At 37.6% G+C, this 25,932-nt stretch overlaps 2 protein-coding genes across 2 annotated transcripts in view; both read left to right on the top strand.

Annotated features, from left to right (window-relative positions):
- LOC139744690 (tyrosine-protein kinase receptor Tie-1-like) overlaps window positions 1-8,039 on the top strand; it is a 40,287-nt gene extending 32,248 nt beyond the window's left edge. Inside the window, exons 7-8 of the mRNA XM_071655113.1 lie at window positions 6,840-6,979; window positions 8,004-8,039. Coding sequence (XP_071511214.1) covers window positions 6,840-6,979; window positions 8,004-8,039 — 176 coding nt within the window. The remainder of the gene's footprint in view (window positions 1-6,839; window positions 6,980-8,003) is intronic.
- A 4,236-nt stretch (window positions 8,040-12,275) lies between these two features.
- LOC139744689 (receptor-type tyrosine-protein phosphatase mu-like) lies at window positions 12,276-24,852 on the top strand. The gene is made up of 6 exons (XM_071655112.1): window positions 12,276-12,597; window positions 14,124-14,194; window positions 15,726-15,827; window positions 18,644-18,878; window positions 23,698-23,936; window positions 24,736-24,852. Exons 1-6 carry the CDS (start codon window positions 12,276-12,278, stop codon window positions 24,850-24,852), a joined length of 1,086 nt encoding a protein of 361 aa, XP_071511213.1.
- Window positions 24,853-25,932: the final 1,080 nt, after the last annotated feature.

Below are 25,932 nucleotides of genomic sequence, written 5' to 3'. Positions count from 1 at the left end.
CATGATAAAAAATCATGTTCGTACATACTCGAGCAGGATTCGAACCTACGACCTCCTGATCACCGGACAGGCGTCATCTCCACTAGACCACCGAGCTTTCGCCCGACAGCAAGTGTTGGTTCTAATCCTTATAGCATGCAGCGGGTACTGCTTTGTTATTTAAATTCATGAAATTCTTCCGTCGAGATGTTTCCATTGCAACTGATTGACAAATTGCCCTACATCGACGTAAATAAGCACTGAATTGATCAGTGTTTTAGTAGTAGCCATGATAAAAAATCATGGGCGTACATACTCGAGCAGGATTCGAACCTACGACCTCCTGATCACCGGACAGGCGTCATCTCCACTAGACCACCGAGCTTTCGCCCTAGTGGAGATGACGCCTGTCCGGTGATTCATGAATTTAAAAAAAAAAGAGAAATTTATTGCAAGAAATAATCATACGTTGCAAATGTTTCAGAAAAAATGGTGTCTCTTTAGACACCTTTTTTCTTGATGTATATTGTATTGAATTCGAAAAAGTATATGTTATTTGAAATATGTTGTAATACCTGTACAGATGAAAGAGAATAATAAATATCCCAGTGAGGGAAAAAAAACTATTGAAAATCCCTCAAATGTAAATTACTTCTGAAAAAGGCGCAAAAACAAAGTTTACTCGGAGCAGAGAGTGCTGTTTCCTCTTTTTCCTTGTATGTTGGCAAAATTTCCTTTTCCTAATCAGTGGAAGAGAGGTTTGGCTGTGGGGATTGCATGGGGACCTCGCCTCCCTTAAGGGGGTATCTCACTGGGCTTTAAACTAGTTCGCGACTAGTTCGCGACTAGTTCGCGACTCCAGATTTTGCTGGTTGCAGAGACGTCTCCGCGACGTCCGTCCCCGAGACGTCTACTGAAAATTACAGCGTCTCCGATTAGTCGCAAGAAATTTAAACATGTTCGATTTTTCGCGAAGTTTCCGCGACGTCTCCGCGACGTCTCCGAGGAGTCTCCATCAGTTGCGGATATATTATATTTACGGATATATCTGATCATTATGCTATTTATATGTGTTCATCCTTACAGTTAAAGACTAAAATACCTCAGAATTATGAAAGAAGGCGTAAGTTTACACCTCAGAATATAGCCCGGTTTCAAGAATCTTTGATGGAAATTGACTGGTCTGACTTATATGTGGTGCAAGATACGAATGTAGCTTATGAAATTTTTATAAATAAGATTGTTACTTTCATACACATATTCCATTAGTTAAAAGAAGTTGGGTAGTTATAAACGTGATCCAAGATTGCCATGGGTGTCAAAGTCATTATTACGTTCAATTAATCGTAAAAATAATTTGTATTATGTAAGTAAGGCTAAAAAAACACAGCAATCCCGTGATAAGTATACTGCATATAAAAATACTCTCACTATGGTATTGCGTAAAGAAAAAAGGAATTATATGAGAAAATTAGATTTGTTTAAAAATGATATGAGTAATACTTGGAAATTGATAAATGAAACATTGAATAAGCATAAGGAAAGAAATGTTATTTCTAAAATCAAGAATGATGGATTTGAAATAAAAGATTTACGTATGATAGCAGAAATATTTAATTCACATTTTTCAACTGTTGGCCGGAATCTTTGTGCAAATATTCCGTTTTACTAAAGAATTTTATGATTATCTGGACGTAGGTAATCAAAATTCAATCTTTTTTTCCCCTGTAACAGTATATGAGATTTTAGATATTGTTCATAATTTACCTTCTAAAAGAAGTTCTGGTTATAATGATATTGATAATATACTGTTAAAAAATATAATACCCTATGTTGTTGATCCTTTGTTTCATATTTTTAATCTATCAATATCACAAGGGCAGGTACCAGATGTTATGAAAATATCAAAAATAGTTCTAATTTTTAAAAAGGGTAATAGGGAAGAATAGAATAATTACAGACCTATTTCACTTTTGCCTAATATATCTAAGATATTAGAAAAGATAATATATTCTCGAGTTATAGATTTTTTAAATATAAATGACATTTTGTCAAAATATCAATTTGGATTTCGTAAGAAACATAGCACAGCACATGCAATATTATCTTTCACTGAAAAAGTATCTCGAGCAATTGATAAGTTTCAACATACTGCAGGAATCTTCCTAGACCTCTCAAGGCCTTCGATACGATTAACCACGACATTCTTCTTTATAAACTTAATCATTATGGTATACGTGGGAAGGCCTTGGAGTGGTTCACAAGCTATTTGAAAGACAGAAAACAATTTGTTTGTATAAACAATGAAAAATCTGCTTTGCGCTCAGTTGATTGTGGAGTTCCACAAGGAAGTATACTAGGGCCGTTACTTTTTATTATCTACATCAATGATTTTCCAAAATTTTCAAATGTTCTTTCGTTTATATTATTTGCAGATGATTCTAATTTTTTCTTTTCTCATTCAAATCCTCATACATCAGTTGATGTCATGAATATAGAATTGAACAAGATAATGCAATGGCTAAGAGCAAATAGATTATCGCTTAATTTGCAGAAAACAAATGTGATGTTGTTTAGTAATACCCTTGATAAATTGCCACATGATATAATTTTTGAAAATGAAGTGATAAAACAGGTCTATTCTGTTAGATTTCTTGGTGTAACTGTAGACTGTAAGCTTTCTTGGAAACAGCATATAGATTGTATATGCCGCACTATTTCCAGTAACATAGGTGTAATTAATAAAGTAGAGTTTTGTTTTTCTGTTAGAAAGTTACTGATGTTATATTCAACGTTAATTTTACCTTATTTAACGTATGGAATTATAGTTTGGGGAAATACACATTCAACTTATTTGGATTTATTATTTTTGTTACAAAAAAAAGCACTTCGAGTAATATGTAATACCTCCAAATATTCCCATACTGACGGATTATTTGTGGTGAATAAGGTTTTGAAAGTAAGGGATTTGTATTATTATTACCGTGGTCAATTTATGTACAGTTTGTATAATAATTCACTTCCTTTAGTTTTTGAAAATATGTTTAATAAGAATAAAATATTCATAAATACCCCACTCGTCAAACAGATGAATACCATTTGCCCCTTATCCGAACTTTATTTAAAAAATCCACGTTTATCTACAGTGGCCCAAAATTTTGGAATTCCCTTGAGAAAAATATAAAAGATTCCATTAGTTTGAAATCATTCTCTAGTAATTTAAAGAAATATTTGATTAGCTCATATGTACCCCATGATTAGTTTGACTGTTTGGAACTATTGTTCTTTTTTCTTCACCCTGCATCGAGAATGTTGACCTGCCCTTTGCTCTCTCTACTCCCCCTCTCCCCCTCCCGCCCTCTCTTTCCCTACTCTCTTCTGTGTGTGCACAATGTGTGGATGCAAACATGTGTGTGTACGTGCGTGTGTGTACGTGCGTGTGTGTGCGTATGTGTATGTGGGTACGTGTGTGTGCTTGTGTGTATGTGTATGTCTATGTCTATGTTTATGTCTATGTGTATGTGTATACATGTGAAAGCGTATACTTCATGTAACCATCCGATTCGATTGAATGAAAACTGTATACTTTCAATGATTAGCTTGTACGGTACATGTATCGTTGTATTGTCTTATAAAGTAATATGTATTGTAGTAATGTAACGTAAGTGAGGGGACTGCAATCTACAAGTTCGCTTTTTAGCAGCCCCTCAATTTCCATTTCCATGAAGTTCTTTTAAGAACCAATATGTATTATTATGTTCCAATATATGTAATCATGTCAAAGTGTATTACCTGTGTTTGATTGGAAATGAAAATAAAAAAAACATGCATGTGAACATGCATGTGTGAAAATGAAAAAATGAAATGAAATGAGACGTCGCGGAGGCTAACCATATCCGCGACTGCTAAAACGTCTCCGCGATGTCTCCGCGATGTCTCCTAGACGTCTCATAGCCACGTTACACTTATTCGGAATCAGCACGAATCAAGCAGAACTAGCCGGAATTAAAGATTTTCCAAATTCGCGCCACATTTGGGAGAAAAATTCAAATTCTGACAGTTTGGAAGGGAATGTGTTCGAATACTTGGAATGCACTTCGAATCCTTCTTGCACATTCCGAATGAATCAGCTCTCGAATGCTGCTCGAATGTACTTGGAACGCTGTATGAATATTCAAAATACTGTTAGGATGCGGTCAGAATCTTTAGAAAGCACTTCGAATGCCGCACGAGTGCGGTTCGATTGCTGCCCGAAGTCTGAAGGTCGGAAAGCGTCTCGCATGCAGTACAAACTCATTTCGAATGCGGTCAGAACGTTCCAGGAATGGCTACCAAATATACTTTGAATGTTCACGAATTCAAACAGAATGCAGCCCGAAAAATTAGAATACACCTAGAATGTAATTAGAATGCAACACAAATATCCCGTGTGTGTCAAGAATGCCGCCGGAATGGTCTCCGACAGCGTATAAAATGGTGATTTTCACCAGTCTCAACCGGATCATCCTTGGACCATATTGCTTTGTTATAGATTGCTGTCCTCCAGCAGCACCTCCTTGAAAGAGAGTGTCCAGGTGTCTAGGCCAGTTACCCCCTGGGCAATTACCCCAGACTCTTCCCGTGACCCTAACCCTCCTCCTAATCCTGAACCTAATCCTAACACTAACCCAAAATCTAACTCGAAACCTAACCCAAACTCTTATATTTACTCTCACCTTTTCACTAACCAGTACTTAACTGGGGGTAATTGTATGAGCATTTGAGATATTTTGGCAGAATTTGAAGCGCAACACCGTTCCGATTCTCCCTCAAATGAGATCAGATTGTTTCGAATGTTGTTAGAATGCCGTCGGAATATTTAGAATGCGGTAGGAATATTTAGAATGCAATCAGAGTCCAGTTAGAATACCCTTCGAATACAAATCGATATTTCTCCACTCCGAATGCTCCTCGAATGTTTTAAGCATGGGTAAAACATTCGGTCTGGCCACAAGAATGGGCCCGAATGTTTGGAACGCACTCAGAAAGTCGTCAGAATTTTTAGAATGCACTTCGAGTATGCAGGAATGCAGGAAGAATTTTCATTCCAACGTCATTCCGGCTCATTCCGCCTCTAGTGTGACGGGGGTATCAGAGACGTCGTCGGGACCTGCTGGAGATAAACTGGTGAGAGGTCGCGGAGACGTCTCCGCGACTCTATTTGACGCTGTTTGACCTACTTTAGAAACCACGTGACCCATCTGCGTGCTGACATCCTGTCTAGATCAAGTCAGGTGATCCTGCGACGGCTCCCTCATATGATATTTTTTGACACCTGCCATAACTCGTCTCAGAGACGTCTCTTTGGTGAGACCGCAAGACATATTTATGTTGGAGACGTCTCCGTGACTGCTGCGACTGATAAGTTGGAGACGTCGCGGAGACGTCTCCGTTGGTGAGATACTAGGTTACCCTAGTTTTAAGGCTGCTCACCAACGGAGTCTTCCGCTTTCATTCGGGAAGCTTCCCCACACCGCGGGATTCTTTCAGGAGCGTTTGCAGACGGAGCGGAAGGATTACGGACAGGCGGGATGTCCTGACGATGTCCTCAGGACAAATTGCCGAAGGTGTCAGGAAGTTCATTTCCGCTTCCAAATTTTGGTCTCGATCAAAATTTAGACGGCGAAAATTTTTCTCTCTCCCGAAGATGCGGAAATACCCGAACATGTTTAGGCAAGTGAACGGACACTTTCAGGAACGTGCGGAGAGGTTCCCGAACTCGTTGAGTGCGGAATATCAAATTTACCTGGTCTAAGCAAGTTTTTAGCTCGCAGTGCGTCATTGTGATCGCTCTTCGTCCGGCGTTCTAGGTGCGTCGTGCGTTAACTATTTTCATCTTCTTCTTATTAACATCATAACCCATTTTCTCCAAACTAGGCAGGTAGCATGCCTAGGGATATAAGATTTCAATTTGTTCAAATAGGCACCATACCATGCTTTTGTCATGCCTTACCGATCAGTGATCCAGGTGAACTAACTTTGTGTAAGCCTTTTCATTTCTCCTTAATACTATCCTATCTCTTCGCAAGTCATCCCTCCCTCCTTAAGCTTAAGCTTAAGCTGTAGCCCTACGGTATTATTCGTTGTACGGTTTTGTTGCTGATACGTTTCCACTGTACACTGTGTAAAGGCAATGAAGAATAAAATATGTTGGTAAGAACTGATGTTTATGTATGGCTCCAACAATGTATGTACCTTTGTATGTTCATGTATGTTCATATACTATGATGATACAGGAATCAAATAAATCAAATCTTACAAAAACGAGGTGGGCCTACACAATGCCATACCTGGGATACGCTTTGGTGCATTTTTGTCACATCCTCTTCAGTAGCAATTTATCTAAATGTCTTTCTTTAAAATCAGTTGAAAATGACATTTTGTAGTAACTCATGGATGAAACAGTACATGAAGGCTTAGTGCCCATAAAGTGCTTTGTGTGCTGAAATTTACAGAACATTGTTTTCAAGACCAGTTTCATGGTAACATTTTAAAGTGAGAATAGTGAAATGGCAAGTGTCATTTTTGTTTGGAAAGCAACTTTCTAGGATACAGTGGAAATTGGGCAGCAGAAGGACAAATGAATAATTACAATACTTTGTCAAAAGCACTTTTTAGTTTAAACTTTAGTACTTCAGAGAGAGAAGGGTCAAATGGATTTTTCAAGTTTTTTTTATCTTAAGAAGTTGATTTTGGAAGAATTGTATCAATTGCATCAATACTTGTAGTAGCTGTTGCCCTAATGTCTTTATCCAGCAAAAAGAAAAGGAGCAAGCAATAAAGTATAATTTTTGTACCTCACTTGTTCATTCTTTTATCAGTCCCAGATGTCTGTGATGTTGGTTACTATGGACCCGACTGCACAGATAAATGCCACTGTTTATTTGATGCACCATGTGACAAGATAACAGGAGAGTGTCCAAATAGGGAGTGTGCTCCTTTCTTCAACATCTATGGTGGAGTAAACTGCCAAGGTGATAATATGCTTTTCTGAATTTTCTGCTAATTTTTCTCAATCCAATCCCTTAGAGGATGAAATCATGTACAAAGCTGTATGGCTGAATTTACGAAAGTCCTTTCCTTTAATTTTATATAAATTAATCTATGCTAATGTACATGCAAAAAATCATATTTAGGGTTATTTCTCACTGAATGAAGTTTTAGAAATTATAGGATTTTTGTTTTTGTGCAAGTGTCTTTTATAACTTCCTTATTAATTCCTCAAAGGAAATTAAACAGGCTGCTTTTTTTATTTATCGTGTACACAATTTATTCCTTTCCTATTTTCTTATACAATTTTCAATCTTTTTTTGCTCTGTGTGTGTATGTGTGTGTGTGTGTGTGTGTGAGAGAGAGAGAGAGAGTGTGTGTGTGTGTGTGTGTGTAGTATTTTACACTATTTGATAAAGTTATGATACTTTCTAGAAAGTATTTACATGATTTGGAACAATTTCTGTTTTTGTCCATAGGTTACACACAGTCATATGTAGAAGTAGTGAAATTTCAGCGACGTATGTGTTCTTACACCCGTTTTATAGGTCCACTTGCCATTAAGTTGGTATCAAAATGTTTGGTAAGGATAAAAAAATGTAATGGAATTTCATTTCGCAATATCTCAGCATTAGGAAGTACTGACAAAAATTTAAAGTATTAGGGTTATATGCCTTTTAGTTTTATGTGTGGCATTTTCTGCTTTTGTCTTTTTTTTTTTGCTTATGGACTTTGCAACTTAATCACGGCAATCATGTATTACATCTGTTACTTGGAAATTACTTTCTTGAAAATAATTATAGAGTGACAGAAACATCTGGAATATCATTGATGCATAATGTGACTCAAACAGTATCTGTTTAACAATCCATCATTCTTGTGACATTTACTGATAGTGCAAAGTTTGTTTTTTCCTTTCACTGTTTGAATTTAAATGCTTTGTATTAGTACCTGATATAGTGAATCCATTATTGTTTCTTTGCATGATCCACCAGAGTGCCCTGGAGCATTCTATGGCCTCGGATGTGTAGAGCCTTGCCACTGTGATGGAAGCACCTGTGACAAAGTGTCAGGAATCTGTAGAGGACAGTGTCTACCAAACTGGGTGGAGAGGGATTGTCAAACAGGTAGCGTAGAGAATGCAACTTATGATAAAGATTCTTAATAATGGGAGCACCTTTATGTGGTGGAAACGACAGGTATTTTGATCTAGGGTCCTCTTTTTGAATCTAGCCTAGAACATTCACCCTTCAGATGGTCGGTTTTTTTTTTTCTCAAAATGCTAGGCTTGACCTAATTAGTAAGCTGGGTAATGATAATATTCTCTGGTAGAGCAATGGCCATTCTGAAGAAGCCACCCTAGGTATATAAGACATCATTATTACTGTCATCATCATCATCGTCATCATCATCATCTTCGTTTTACCATTTCTATTATCGTCAGCATTATTATGAATGATTAAAGATTAGTGAAATGGGAGCTAGTAGTGGAGGACTTTTTCCACCAGTTTATTGATTGACATTATGGAAATGTTATGATAGCCTTGTTATGTATATACTATATATATATATATATATATATATATATATATATATATATACTGTATGTATAGTATACTGGATGTATAGTATATACTGTATGTATAGTATAAACTTAATATTTGTTCAAGGGTAATGTGGCCTGTTACGCTAAAAGTTTGGTCATATACTTGTAATGGGAAATAATTGAGAAACAATGCTTAGAAACACTATCAACTTGTTCTTTAATCGCCTGTGAAATAGATCATTTTTGACTAGGGTGCCGTGAGGAAACTGTATCTTTAACTAATTTTTTAACCGCTATACAAAAAAGAGACTATGAGAAGTTATCATGTGAATGGCACTCCTGTCATTTTCTTTCTTTTCAGGAATTGCCAATGTCACCAGTGTCAAAGTTAATCCAGACCAGTCTTCATCATTCACATGTATTGTTGAAGGACAGCCACCACCTAATGAAGCAGATGTCAGCTTCTACCAGCTCAGGGATGGTGTACGTGAACACTCTGGCATAAGTCGAAATCAGAGTTCCTTGGATGCATCTGGAGAAAAGCTTATGGTAGTTTTCACAGTTAATCAAGTGACTGGTGGAGAATATGAATGTGCCTTATATGGAAACCGAGCAAGCTTTAGTGTCGAAGCGACATACGGTAAGACATATGTCTTAAATATGTCAAGTATAGTTAGATGTGCATCATGTTTGTAGCCATATGTGATATGTGACACAGGTATTATTTACAACTCCTTTAAATCTGAAGTTTGCTAAGCTATTGCAATCATTCATCATTCTACATGTTATGCTATGCATTTTGCACTGTTTGTGATCTTGCTACAATAATTGAAACTTTATGCTTTTCATCTGTATAGGAAAATCAAGTTCAATCGTACTCCACAATCATTCCCAAGTGAAGTAGAATTTCACGTTTTTCATATGGAATAATAGCCAAAAGACTCGGTAAAAACAAATCAAATTTTTTAAATCTGTTTGTTTCTGCTTAGTAAGATTAGGTTTGCAGCACATAAATTATCTGTTTGGTAAAACATAAAAGCTGACGTGTTCTCAACGAAGATATCATTTCCCCAAAGGGGCCGAAAGGTTTAATAGAGGTGAGGAAAATCGAGGAGAGGAAAAATATATTTTTGTCATCAATTTTAGGAGACATCGAGGTAGAATTCAGCCAAATATGGAACATGATATCACCTTGTCAATTTAGATACTGTAACCACCGGGGTCCAAAGGGAGGACCCTAATATCATGCAATATTAAGCCATGATACAAAATTCTACTTCTCAAACTAGAATATAATGGATATTTGCTAACCTTGAAAATCAAATGTTATACAAATGTAGTGGAACTGCTTATTCCATACTCCATGTTGGATACAGCGGGGAACATGTATTCCTTTTTTTTGGGGGGGGGGGTGGGACCATAAGTCGTTTATTGATGGTGTAGGGTAGCCTCAGAAGGTCAATGGGTAAGATGACCAGTGGCCTATATACACTGCAACGAAAACTAAAAGGTGACAAGGAAAATGCATTACGTAGATCTTCTGCATGATATTAACATGTTTGATCCAGCTCCCCAATTTGATTTGCTGAAAAAATTTATCATTGCCACAGCTGCATGCCTGAACAAATTTGAAGCAAATTTCTTCATATGCATGTGTATCCCTGTTCTAATTAAAAGGCCTGTAGAAAAAAAAAAAGATGACATCAGGCATGTACATTAATTGTGCTTCCTAAATTCAGACATGCATGTGGGGTGTCATACTAATGATAATGCAGATGACTACATGCTAAACTAGTAAAAAAAACTTGAGATTCAATGAATATTCATAAGATATGCTTGATCTTGCATATCCGCCACAAAGTGTTGATGGAGGCATAATGTTTTTGGGTGTCCGCCCGTCCTTCCGTCCGTCCATCCGCCCGTCCTTTCGTCCGTCCATCCGTCCGTAATTAATTTTGTAACTTAAGTAGGTATCCAACTGAAACTTGACATATGTATGTATGAGTAGGGTTTGATGTTAAAAGGTCAAAGATCAAGGGAGTATATATTCTTAAATTTCATTTTATTTTCACGATACATCTCAGAAATGGTTAAAGGTATCTTCACGAAATGTAGTTCATATGCATGTACATTGTACTGCCTGACAGTGCTCTTGAGGGACTTTTGGGGTCAAAGGTCAGGTTAAAATAAAAAAATCCACTATTTAATGCTAGAATGAAACTATTTCTCTGTACTGTGCCTTGATGATTGCTCAATGCATACACTTAACAAAACTAGGTATATTCATGCACGACTGAATAATGATTCTGTAGGGAAAAATTTTGGCCGTTGGCCTTTGCGTCAGTCAGCAAGGGAAAATGTTCAAATTTCACTTTTTCCCCATATTGACCTAGCTGCTCCCTTAAACAATTTACCCATTCGTCCAAATGAAACCCATCAGTTCAAGGAAAAGTTAACACTCAACATATTTGTGACAAACATGTTATTTATATTTTGTGCTAGTTATGTGAAACTGTCATGTCACATGTAGTCAAGACGTGCATGTACTATACACCAATTGGGAGAACATGCATTATGGCGGAGGCCTACCAATCGACATAGCGACATCTTTTTTTTTTTCTTTTTTACCAACAGAAAATATCACGTCAATTTGTAATTGTTGTTGGACACATGAATCATTATACAGTATATGATCCCCATAACTATATCAGATATGCACACAAAAAAAAGGAAAAAAGAGCAAGCATGTGAGAATGAACACTCAATTCCGTTATCTCCAAAGTCGGCTTTCAAACTTTTCACACGGTATTCTCTGGATTCCATGGTCAGATCAGTACATGAAAATTTGCGTGTTACATGAATTTATTTCAATTCAAACCGACTTTTGATTCAATTACCACCCGAGAAGGGAAAAGAAAATCAACAGATATATGTTTACATACATATGACTCTTTCGGATTTCGTTTTAATATCAGAATTCCAGTATAACGTTAAATTGCATTCAAGCATGAAATATATAGTCCTACATTTACAGTCTTTTCCTTTCATTATGCATACTGCAATTACATACAGACTTCTTAAAAAAGAAATCCTCCTAAAAATGAATAAACTTCAAAAAGAGAGTAACATGTTCCCTGCAGAATGATACACAAATGACAAATCGGATAGGAAATGAGGAAGATATGACATTTTACAATTGCAATTTGTTTCGGTAAACATTTCTTGACCAGTCCTTATATGAATATTCAAATCAGCGAATAGACGATATCACGCTCTCACCATTTCTTATTCGCTCCATATACAGAAATGTTAAACATATTTCAGCCAAATAAGTATAAAACTTGTCTCAAAACCACCCGAAATAAAAAGAGCAATTGTTAACTGTGATATCTTGGTATATAGGAACATGCTTTTACTTGTATCAGCAAACAATTTTTTTTTTCGAATTTCATGTAAAGCATACATGAAAAATTGTGAGGGTATGATATCATCAACTTGCTCATTTGAATATTCGTTAGGACTTTGAATATTCGTTAGGACTTCCGAAAAAATGGAACTCAAAATGTCATATCTTCCTTATTTCTTATCCGTTTTTTCGCCATTTTTGTATCATTCTGTAGGTAATATCTTTTCTCTTTCTTTTGAGGTTTGTTCACTTTTGGGATGGATTTCTTCTTTAAGATCAGTTTTTTGTTTAATTCTTTCTTGTTGTTTTTGTGATATGTCTTTCTCAGTCCTGCCTGTACTTGAAGCTGCCCCAACAGTAACTGCATCAACATCCACCTCTCTTACCATTGAGTGGATGGCTTGGAATGAGCAGACTGATATTGGAGACCCACCTGTAACAGAATACATCACCTATTACAGGATTCCTGGTGGAAACTGGAATGATGGACAAATAGTAGCAGCCTCAATGACATCCGCTAAATTAACTGGTTTAGATCCAGACACTGACTATGAGGTCAGTGTAGCAGCGGTCAGGGAGGGTCCTGGAGGGACGGGACCCAGGTCAAATGCATTCCTAACAGTGACCAAGTGTGCAAGTAAGATCTTGTGATCACGAGTCTTTACATGCTTTGTGTAGTAACGTCTATATGCAGGATTGTATTGTGACATAGTTTTTACAATGCAGTTTCTTGCTGTTGTGTGTTGGTAACATTTTGAAATGCAGAGATGAGAGATGATTTTTTTTTAGACGGATGATGCTCTCCCGATGCTTCAACAATTCATGCCCAGTGTCTCCATCAAGATGTTCGACCTTGTGAGATTGTATTTAAAATCTTCAACCATCCCCCCCCCCCTGACAATTATGACATACCTGCATATATTATCATGATTACCACGAAGGAAATTGTGCTGACAAGTAGCAAATTCTAATCAAGCGGAAATACTCTGGCGTTCATTCCAAACAGAAGGAAGAAACAAAACAAAACAATGCATATAATGTCTGTTAACACAGATAGTCTCCTGTGTAATCGAGTGTAAACTTGAGGTAGGAGGCATATAAAAACTGGAGGAAATGCTCCAAGATGTAAACTGACCTCAGCAATTAAGGCACTTAAGTGTTTTGAAAGTGAAACCTCATGGGCTGGCAAAATGGGCAAATAGCTTTTCAATTTTATGATGTCTGTGTTGAGAAAACTGTGAATATGGTAATATATATATATATATATATATATATATATATACATACATACATATGCATTTGTAGTATACTCAGGATTTTTATGTCCCCCCCACATCAGCAAGGCAATTCAGTCTTTTGAAAGTGAAACCTCACGGGCTAGCAAAATGGGCAAAGAGCTTTCCAATTTTATGATGTCTATGTTGATAGACAACTGTGAATACTTTTGTAGCATACTCAGGATTTTTTTTTCTCAAATAGTTGGCTATGAAACATTAAAACTGACAAGAACATGAAAGCCATGTGATGTAGGATCATATGGCACATTAAATTTGTGGTTATGGTTACACCGTTATCACATTACAATCTCATCCTGTGTTATATCTTATGCTACAACTGATACAACTTAATGCAACGCAAGAATTTCATTATTTTTAATATCGTTGTTGTGAATAATGTAAATGGAATGAAAATTAAAAGGAAATAATCATGTTCATGAAAATTTCTTTTCTTCTATTAAGAATGATAATTCGTCATGTCTCTGTTAGTAATAATTATAACAAGGTGTTTTGTTGTATCATAGACATTCTTACAATTAGACAATTTGTTTTGTTAACCAACTTGAATGAATAAAGTGATCACAACTGGTTTCCAGGAAGCCCATAGGCTGCACTTGATAATGTTTACTACTATTTACACAAGTGCTGATATCTTTATTAGTAATGTCTGTTTTCAATGAATTCATGTTTTTGGCAGGAGTGCAATGAATGTTCATATGCTGTAAACTAATGGTAATAGAAGCAAATAGGAATATGAGCACAGATGGACATGTGAATGTATGTTTGATCTATCACTACAGTAGTAAGACTACTTTGGATTGCAGAAGTTGGGCATTGTATAAATCTTGTCCCACATTGATTATCTTCTCTGTTCATGTGTCTGTAGGTCCCAGTGCCTCCCCAATCCTTGTCTCTGCAACAGCAAATGCTCCTGAACGAATCAATGTGACATGGCAGGTATGTGGTTTATATTGTACTGTACTCGAAATTGAGCAAAGGCTGGCAACATATGGAAGATAGCTATAGAGGACAGTTGCATGTGCTGCAAGCAGGAATTAAGTCTAGTGTATGTAAGTGTATGTTTCATGTCATATTAGTGTGTATCAAAAAATAACCAAACTTTGGAGGGCTACTATTTTATAATTGTCAGCTATGGAGAGTTCCATGATAGTTGTGAGGAAAGGGGAACTCTACTTCTTTCCACTGATATCTAATTATGTTGATAGATATCATGCATGACTGAGCACATGAACTTTAAAGACAATGATGACAAATTGCACTTTTTTCCAAGTTTGCGTGTTATTGTATAGGAACAATGCATGTCTCACTGCATGAGCGAGATCTGTCATTAAAAGAGGTCAAATCATCACACCAGCCTGCACGACTGCATATTCATGTTTAGGGTTTCTTCTAACGTTTTATGGTTCATAACCCTCAACATGGCCTCGTTGTCGGTAACTTAGTCCTTCCCATTATCCATTTTTGTCACTGGGAGCTATGTGTTGAATATGAACAGAGAAAAATGGGCTGTGTGGGTTGGCCTCTGTGGGAGCGACCAAGTTATCGGGCAAAAGGCCATGATAAAGGTTATGAACCATAAGACGTTAGGAGAAAACCTAAACACCAAGCTGCATTCGTACATGTTGACCCATTTGACAACTTTCATTGACAGATCTTATTCATGCATGTGCATGCAGTGACACATGCGTTGTCCCTTCACAATGACACACTAACTTGGAAAAAGTGCAATTTGTCATTGTTGTCTTTAAAGTTCATGTGATCAGTCATGCATGACAATTGTCAACGTAATTAGGTATCAATGGAAAGAGGAAGTGTTCCCCCTCCTTACAACCAACATTGTGCTCTTCATAGCCGACAAGTGAGAAATGGTAGCCACCCAAAGTTGAATTACTTTTTTATACGCTCTGCAAGTATGTTGTATGGTTATCATTGGTCACTTATGCCAAGGAGTAAACTGAGCTCATGTGATAATTCATCTTGTATTACATTCAGTCATTTTTTTTTCTTCGAAACCTGTGATTCAATTCAATCACACTTGGCCAGAATAGTTCTCAGGAATATGGATGCAAAGTTGTTTAAATGGTTTAGGTTAAACCATGGGGAATAGAGGATAGCCCGAAAGTAGGTGAATTTCAGAAGTCATCACTTCCACATCCATTTTCAGTACAACTGAGTTGTTTTGCATGTAGGTATTATGTTGAATAAAGAATCTAAGTTTTCCATAGCAGGTCACAGAGGTGGCTTTATTAGGATTGTAGGGGATGCAATTTAGGAAAGCATCTTATGGTTAGATTTCTCTTTTTCTCAAAAGGCATGATAACATTATCATCAAAGGAAATATGAAAATAAAGCTATTCCAGTAGTCTGGTGTAGGTAGGTAAAGGACCAACAGGCCTAAACTACATGGTGTTAGGGGCAACAACTGCCACTCCATCCCCCTCCCCCGTGAAATGTTGCAACTCATAAGCCCAGGGGACGTCACTGTTCCATCTCTGGCAATCTCCGCAACCTCTGCGAGACGTCTTTTGTGTTGCAGAGACATCTCTGCGATATCGCCACATCATCACTGGTAGGTCATCACGAGTCTCTGCAAAGTTGCAGAGACTCGTCGCTGAGATGCCTTCCCATTCATGAACAAGATCAGTCTCCTTATGTGGCCACAACTGATTGGGACGTCATGGAGATATCTCCTGCGAGACTTACTGGAGACCGGAAAAAAAAGTCTCCCCTAAAATATGTTCGATTCTCCTTTGACTCCCCGGAAACCCAGCTAGTCTCCAGAAGATGTTGCAGAGGCGTCTCTGCAGCTAGTGGAGAATGGAGTCACCACCAGTTTGCCACCTAGGCCTATAAATAATCTCAAGGACATGAGATAACCACTTTAATAGTGATAGACTCGCATTTGGAAAATGTATGTAGGTAACGGATGTGGCAATTTGATAGCCCTTTTCATTGTTCCTGAATATTTTTCTAACTTTTTTATTTGCATAGTTTTCCAAATATTCCACTGTGCACTGTGTATCATAATATTAAATTTTAATTCTAAAGAAAGCAAAATGTGTCGGCATGAGAAAGGGGATAACCCCCTCCCAAGCTCAGTCACCGAGCGATACCCGATTGGCGACTGGACGATCTCCCACCGGTCAGCGGCCGATTTTTACGAAATCGCTCAGCGACCGACGGGTGATCGACAGATCATCTACCGTGTCCCGTAGGCGTACCGGCGGCCGCCCGTCGGTCTCTGCCGGAAATTTCTCACGAGCTACCTGAGTTTATTAATATACCTATGTGATTTTCGAAGTGTTAATTGATTGATTAATTTAAATTAGTCAATTAAGATAAAACTCGAGCCAAAAGATTTAAGAGTTAATTACGGAATGAGGGAAGTCCTGGTGGAGCAACAACATGTCACACATTCTGACACCGAAACAAATCACCACTAGTCAAACTTAAAGTAATGAAAACTTTATTCTTCCCTCGACTCCTCAGACGGCATGGTTCCAGCCTCGAGCGATCTTGACTTCCAACGTGGGCCGAACAGGCCACACCCATTTTTTACTAACACGCATATTCATGACAAGTTAAATTACCAACTACCAACCCTCAGCTATCAGGAGTGAAACCACAGATAACTTGAAATTAGGAAATCAATCGATAGGAAAACCCAAGATAGGACAAAAAATTAGAGTAGATTAGAATTTTCCCAAATATCTTTGTCTGCTTCTATTTTTTACAGTATTTTTCAATTTCTATTTGATTTCATATTTGCATATTCCCGTCACTTGTCATTCATTACTTCTTCATTTAATAGTAAGGCCTTTAATAAATGTTACGATAACCAAACCATAATGTACTAAGTATACATATCGACAAAAAACTTTCAGATTTCATCTTTTTTTCCCAAAAATGGTTGTCCCTGTTTTTCATGTCCCTCATGTTGGTTGCCGAAATGTTGAGATGCTGAGATGTTGGTAGGGTTTCCTTGCCTCTATCCCTCCCCCTACTTCTTCCACATTGCCCTGGCTTCTCTTCCCCATCTAGTACCAGGTTTCCTTCAGTGCTTTTGTCATTTTTATCACAGTATGATTTTTAATTCTTAAATCGCTCGACGACGACCGCTCGATCTGTTTCCTTGGTTTTCTTCTGTGCTTTTGCTATTTTTGACACCGTTATTTTTGTTCCCTAAATCGCTCGGCGGCGACTGCTCGATTAGGCCAGTGCCTGGGCGGTTGTCGCTCGGACACCGATTGTATATTGGACAGCGAGTGAAAACTGGTCAGTCGCCGCTGAAATTTTAACTCCGCGTTAAAACTTCAGCGGTGACCGGCCGATGCCCTAAAATTAAGTAGTTTCTGGTCGGTCACCGGTCGGTCACCGGTCGTTGTCCAACCGAAATTGGCTAAAAACTCGCCTACCGGTCGCCGAGCAGGCTGATTTTGGGGGTTGTGACCGTAGCATGCGGGTACTTTTCGTTATTCCGCAGGTTCGTTAATCCGAACATTTGCGGCGTTGTTCCGAAGGTTCGTTATTCTGAAGGTTCGATAATCCGAAAATGAAATAAGGTTAGCTATTTCGAAGGTTCGATAATCCGAAAATAAAATAAGGTTAGTTATTCCGAAGGTTCGTTAATCCGAAAATGAAATATGGTTACTTATTCCGAGCCTAACGAACCTTCAGAATAACGAGCCTTATTTCATTTTTGGAGGAACGAACCTTCGGAATAACAAACCATATTTCATTTTGGGATTAACGGACCTTCAGAATAACGAATCTTCGGAATAACGGATCTTCAAGATAACAAACCTTTGGAATGAAGATCCTTTAGAATAACGAGCCTTCGGAATGACAAACTGTAACGGATTTAGCATTTCACATTGTCCTTGGATGTTCATTAATCTTAATTTTTTCATGTACCATTTTCACATACCAGGTCATTGATATTTCACTTTTAAGAACGCTAAATCTCTCTTGAGTGAGATAAATGTATCAAGCTACATACAGTTTACCATTTTTCGAAACTCGTACTTGCTTTGCACATTTTCAAAAAGTCTCTACTGTGGGAGGGGATACTGCACGAAACATTCCACCCTCTTCTAAAGAATAATGGATTCGAATTGTTTGATGGGCCCATGAAGAGATAGATACAATGCAGCTAATGACATATACATATCAAGGGACACCACTTTTGCTTCAAAGTTTATGTGGCCTTCAGCTGAGGTGAGTACACCCAGCCTCTTTAAAAAGATAGTAATGCACACAGCTGCATCTATGAGCAGTATTTACAGGCTGTCATTTAGTTGTGTACAATTTTTGTTCCACGTGAGTTTGCTTCAGTCTGTCCCATAGCCCTTTCATACTGATTTGATCCCTTGAATTATTTTCCAGGCACCACCAATTGAAACAGCAGAGTGCAGAAGTGGCTTCACTGCCTACACAGTCCACTACACAGCAGAAATCTCAGACTTTTCTGGATCTAAATCACCGGAAACATTTCCAAGTACTGAGATCATCCTGACAGACCTAGAACCATATCTAGAGTACGTCATCACAGTGACTGCTGCCAACAAAGATTCAGATAGTGATCAAAGCGATGAAATGATCGTGAGAACACTGGAAGAAAGTAAGACATGTCAGCATTGTAGTATATGATAAGCTTTCCAACAAAACTTACTGCCCATTGTATAGCGTATTCCACATTTTCCCGAATATATTTCCCTGTTAAAGACCATGTAGGCCTATGCTGCGAACTCTTTAACATGTAACAAAGCACATGCATTAATGATTTTGTTTGTAGACACCATTCAAATATTTTTTCAAAAATGTTTATCTTATGTCAGTGTTATCATGACTATCAAACTGACTATACATGCAAATGTTAGTATGCCAAGGTTGTGTGACCTAACGAATCTAGATTGCTGACAATGCACAGACAATTATTATTTATTGTCCCCGCCGAACGAGTTCGAGCAGGGGACTATGAAACGGGCTCCGTACGTGTGTGTGTCCGTGTGTCCGTCCGTGTGTCCGTCCGTGTGTCCGTCCGTGTGTCCGTCCGTGTGTGCGTCCGTGTGTGGTCAAAATCTTCAATTTGCTACTTCTCTGTCATTTATGAGCCCGATTTTGATTCTGTTTGCTTTATATGATAGCACTACATGGGAGCTTTGAAACTTCTACACAGAATTTCAGTCGTGACCTTTGACCTTGACCTTTGACCTATAGTACATTTTGCTACAAAATGCTACTCCGCCATTTCTAACCCGAGTTCGATTCCGTTTGCTTTATGTGATGGCACTAGGTGAGGGCTTCAAAACTTCTACACAGAATTTTGACCTTTGACTTCTTTGACCTTTGACTTTGATTTTTGACCTGTATTGTACATTTTGCTACAAAATGCTACTCCTTCGGCATTTCTTACCCGATTTCCATTCCGTTTGCTTTATGTGATGGCACTAGGTGAGGGCTTCAAAACTTGTACACAGAATTTAGACCTTTGACTTCTTTGACCTTTGACCTTGATTTTTGACCCATATTGTACATTGGCTACAAAATGCTACTCCTTCGCCATTTCTAACCCGATTTCGATTCTGTTTGCTTTATGTGATGGCACTAGGTGAGGGCTTCAAAACTTCTACACAGAATTTTGACCTTTGACTTCTTTGCCTTTTGACCTTGATTTTTGACCTGTATTGTACATTTTGCTACAAAATGCTACTCCTTCGCCATTTCTTACCAGATTTCGATTCTGTTTGCTTTATGTGATGGCACTAGGTGAGGGCTTCAAAACTTCTACACAGAATTTTGACCTTTTACTTCTTTGACCTTTGACTTCTTTGACCTTTGACCTTGATTTTTGACCTACATTTTGTTGTACATTTTGCTACAAAATGCTACTCCTTCGCCATTTCTAACCCGATTTCGATTCCGTTTGCTTTATGTGATGGCACTAGGTGAGCGCTTCAAAACTTCTACACAGAATTTTGACCTTTGACTTCTTTGACCTTTGACCTTGATTTTTGACCTATATTGTACATTTTGCTACAAAATGCTGCTTCCGGCGGGGACATATATTACGCACCGCGTAATTTCTACTTTTCCTTGTTGTATTCTGCAATCTAAGCACATTGCTTGGTTGGCTGTTATGAATAAATAGTTTTAGTGCCCGATTCTTCTCATACTCGTGGATTGATAAATGTTACCATTTTAATAAGAATGTAATGAAAAATACTATTTTTATTTTCAGATGATCCTGGCTACGAAAACAATCTAAAAGTACCATGTCCTTTATACATACCATTTTTTTAGCATTCAAGCCTGTACGTTCATTGAGTAAATGCTGAAATGACTTACAATATACAAGTAGGTGTCAAACTGGCTGCCAGCTGACACATGCTGTTTAATCTGCCATGTTTAAAAAAGAATCACAGGAAGTTGACATGTTTGTTCTTCTTTTTTTTTTATTTGGCATTTCTATCTAGATTATTGCAGCAATATCAGTAACTATAGATATTATGTGTAGATATGATTTATACATGTATTTTGTATTGTAACTTCATGTGTTTTAACCTGCCATTCGTTTTCCATGAAACGATAAACATTGTTTTTGTATACATGTACAATTATATATGCTCCATTCACACTGCCTTGAACTTGAAAAAAGCCATGATTTAGCAACTGACAGTAAATAATAATGATCACATGGTAATAGTAACATCAATAACGCAATAATGATAATAATAATAACAATAATGTAATAATGAGTATTATATCCCTCATGTAAAGCTTCTTGCCATAGGATTGTACAGAGCACGAACATGGTGTAGTTTTACTAGCTAGCTACGAGCAGCTGGATGCGGTGCAATTGGTTACTAGCCAGCGGGATATAGTACTTTTGGGAATCCACGATTTGCACCCATCGTGATCGTGTGATCGATATCTACATGTCTCACTTAAGAATGTACGCAGTGCGCGTAGTAGCGATACTTTTGAGCGACAGTCCTGTGGCTTGTAGCTAGCTAGCTAGCGCTAAGAGAGCGCGCGGTGTGATGTGCGACAGCATTACAGAAATCTGTGTGGTGCGATGGCGTGGCCGGTCGGTGTGTAACGTGTGGACGTGTGATACGTGATCAATGCATTCAGCTCAATTGACAAAGTGACTGCTTCCAGTAACGGAAGAATGATCGCAGGAGGACACCATATCAGGTACGAATTAGGAATAAACTAAAACCGATTTTGAAGATGATCTGGGTAACGAAGCCGCTTTAGGCCTACTTCTAACGTAGTCCTGGACCTCGATCTTTCGGAGTTTTGCACGCTGTAGTGTAGCTCGTGTGTAGGAATCAACAACAGCGCAGCGGTGTCGTTCGCTACGCGCTGCACGCACTGCTGCTGCACTGCTACAGCCTAACGTTAGATTTATCGTTCACGAAACCTGCACACTTTTCCAAAAGGGAACCGTCATTACTCTAGTAAAATGCTCGAGAGGGATATAAAACAAATATCGACTGCTTTCTTTCGGGCCATGGTAAAACTATTTGACCTCGGTGATGTCTCAACAGTGCCATGTCCCTCGACTTCGTCTCGGGACATAGCACTGTTGAGACATCACCTCGGTGCAAATAGTTTTACCATCTCCCTCTGCAGCAGTCGATATTTGTATATTATTATACATACAAGCCACTTTTTCGATACAATAAAACCATGTATCAATATTCCTGCAAGGGGTTTGCTTTGTAATAATGACATACAATATTGTTAGCATAATACCTGTCCTATGCATTTTACATTACCCGTATCAATGGAGAAAAAGAGTACAATATTGTCTCCAATGTTGTACTCTGCCCTCAATATCGCACTCAAATGTTTCTTTATACGCATGCGCAGTATCGCTTGCAAAGAAAGCAAAGTGCAGTGGCATTGCGCGATGAGGTTGAGAAATGCCATAGGAGTACACGTAAACCGTCTGTGCTCTCTGCGGCAGTGGCTCGCTGATTGCTCTGTACTGTACTGTACTCAGTGTGCGTAGATACACGTCCGTATACAAGTTGAAAGGTTAGATTTTGTAAACGATATAATGGTGAGTGAAACCCTTTTTCATTTTTTTTTAGAAATTGAATGTGGTGTTGTCGTGGAAAGTGGTTTGTATGTATGATAATGATAATACTGGATTTCTCTCGTGGTATATCAGATATTGCATTCATCAACATGATTATTGCACTCGTCTTCGACTCGTGCAATATTCATGTTGATGAATGCAATATATCTGATATACCACTCAAGTGCATCCAATATTATATAAATAATCACTTCATCACCACTAGACAAAGGCCTACATGGGGCGGGTTTATAAAGTGGATAGGTTCTTAACGATTGCTTCAAGCTTACTATTCCTCCGCATGATTATTGTGTATGCCATATTAATGTACATGTATATGATAACAGTCTGATACATACAAAGCAATGAGAAAGCGACAAACATCAAATTAGGAAATATAATCACAGGACTCAAATACATGTATTTCAACCGCTAACTGTTTCACAAAACCCACAAAAAGTATACTCAGTTCAATTTTCTTGTAGGTCTGAAAATATGTTTCTGGCCAAAATGGTCAATCTTCAATTACTGAAGATTTCTGAATGGGTAATATTTGGGAAGTATAAGTTGAGTGAACTCAAATACATGTATTTAAACCGCTTACTGTTTCACAAAACGCACAAAAAGTATACTCAATTCAATTTTCTTGTAGGTCTGAAAATATGTTTCTGGCTAAAATGGTCAATCTTCAATTACTGAAGATTTCTGAATGGGTAATATTTGTGAAAAAGTTGAGTGAAATCAGTGTTTTTCTTACATCTAGTAGAGCCATTTTCTTTCATTTGACATCGCTTCCATCTGTTTTCTCACCAAGAGGCTTGTAAAAAATGTGTATGAAAACCGTTCAAGAATTGTCAAAGCAGTCAGCAGCAAGCACTAATAATTTTAGCAGCGGAAATTGCACTGGATAAAGTTCAAGTTTGATAGTTACATAGGTGATTCGTCTTATTTTCAGGAATAGGGCAGACTATTGCCATGTAGGAGGTATTTTGGGAGTCATGATGTTATTAATCTTAGATTAAAGGTAGATGGAAGTTTGTTTATACCTTATTGTTTTGACATAAACAATTTTATCCAAATCTGATCTTTGCTTTGGTCTTAGATGTAAGGCTCGTCAGATGTTGGTTGTTGTACTTTCAGTAAAAGCAATTTTTTATTTTCATGTTTTGCAATAATCTATGCAGCTAATTGCATTTATAGAAAGAGAGTTTCAGAACTTCAAAATATATACTGAACAATTAAAATGAATACTTACTCCAATACACATACAAACACAGGGATACAATGTATGTCAGTATGTATTTGTACATAACGTATAAAATTCCATTGGGTCTGTTCTTTTTACCAGCTCCACCCTCACCGGTTAATGTAGCAATATCAGACAGTACCCACAATTCCCTCACTGTAACATGGTCTGCAGCCACTCCTATACACCTTAATGGAGCAATCATGGCCTACAATCTGCGGTATCATCGTACAGCACCCGAAATAGAGAGTCATTACACTGTGATCACAGTCGGTGAAACAGAGTTTGATGTGATGTACCCAATCCTTGACCTCTTGGCTGGAAGTATGTATTCAATACAGGTATGGATATATACTGCATGTTTCTCTGATGTTACTTTTTCCCATAAACAACTCAACCTTAAAATATCATGCATCATATCATGGCTTTACATAATTGATTGCGTGATTATATCATATTTTGATATATTCAGAATATGTGTATTTCTTTTCTTTTTTTTTAGCATGGTATGTTTGTACACTTGCACTTCTTTAGCTGATAGAAATTACTCTCATCTTTAAACTTAACTGCCATAAATTGTGACTGCAATGTCTAATGTATGAATTACCTTTCTGTTGCTTTGCCCGACAATTACCAGGAAGACCTGGTAATTGTAAAGCTCTATGATTTTATATATTTTGCCCAAGTTTCCTTTGGGGAATTTTCTTTGATATTTGTATGGATAAATCCTTGGTGAAACAGTTCATATTCAGTAGTATTTTTGGGGTTTTTTTTAATCAGAAGTAGCTGAACGTTTCTTCAGTGCAGCACAATTGCACTAAAAATCCATGATGTATTTTGCAGATATCTGCATTTTCCGTCATCATGCTCTTTTCATGGTCATCACCTTGAACATACACAGCAATATGTTTCTTTTCCTTTTTCCAATATGTGTTTGCCAAGGAGATCACAGTCATTAAGAATCCCACTCGAAAATACCCTGTTTGATAAAGATGATGGCATTATTACATAATTTTCATTAAGTTCTTGACAAAAAAAAACCAACAGAAATTGGTCACTTGAGTACGACTCTATATCATTTTTAAAAACATGTTACACATTTGTTGTTGTTGTTCTTGTTGCATCATGTCCATTGCAAAGGTTCGTACCGTCAATGGTGCCGGTGAAAGTGACTGGTCCTTTGAAGTTACTGGTGAAACAAACAGTAAGTTGGAGAACCTACCACTGGACTCATCTTTATTGTGTGAACGCATTTGAGCTGATTTATGGACAACAGTTGTACTGATTCGAACTATATCAAAATACTCAATAATTGGGCAGATTTGAAGGGGATTGAATTTAAAAAAAAAGAATGTACTTTTTCTGATGAAAAATGATTTGATTGGAAATACGTGGTGACTCAAAATAAGGACCAGGGTCTGTAAAACTGAAATGATGTGATTATCCTTGATTTCTTTAGAACATGTTTAGGATTGTAAACCCATGTTTTTGATATAGAAGGAAGCAAAATATATACTGCCTTGTCTGGCAGCTTAATGATAGTGATCTTTACCAGCAAGGTATCAATCATGTATCACAATGGTGGATTGCCATGACTTGTAAACGCAACGGAAAGACTTTGAGGCATCATTTGCAATATGTCAAGACTACTGACTATAAACTTGTCTTTGTTTTTATTTGTGTCTATGTCTGTTTTGGTGTTGCTTCTGTTTGTACACACACACAAACAAAACAAACAAACAAACAAGCAAAAAAGAAACATTACTCTTTGTATATGCATAGAAGTGGTCATACTGTAATGTAGATATGTACATGATACCACTTGTACAATCTCACCTTCCACTTTCTGGTTGTGTGTGTAAGTGGTCCTACGTCACATCTCTGTATCCCCTGTGCGTTGCAGACCCGCCTTCTGCAATTGGTGCTATAGCTGGTGGTTTTGCTGGTGTTCTCATCATCCTTATTATCGTAGGTCTTGTGGGCTTCATTTTCTACAAAAGGTTTGTTTCATCAGGAGCCACACCCATTAATATCCTTTGTCTACTGCTATAAAAGTTGTAGCGTAGTATAGATGTACTTTACATTGGGTTGAATGTTGCAACAATAGTAGAACTCATCAGCACGTTTCAGGGAAAATTGAGACAATCCATTGAAAAGTTATAATTTCCGTGCAGCATTGCTGGATGAAAACCTTCTAAAGTTTGCGACTACACATGTGTAAAACTAGAAAGAAAATATAGAAAATCCAAACATATATATATGTATAATATATCTTGTGATAAGTTCACAACCCCTTGACTTGTTACTGACATATCTTATCAATGGTAATATTATTCT

Source organism: Diadema antillarum, unplaced genomic scaffold (assembly GCF_040938485.1).
Source record: "Diadema antillarum isolate AM-2024a unplaced genomic scaffold, OU_Dant_1.0 seq00001203_RagTag, whole genome shotgun sequence".
NCBI classification, from domain to species: Eukaryota; Metazoa; Echinodermata; class Echinoidea; order Diadematoida; family Diadematidae; genus Diadema; species Diadema antillarum.
Note: the sequence above shows the minus strand (reverse complement) of the source record. Positions and strands in the feature narration are given on the sequence as shown.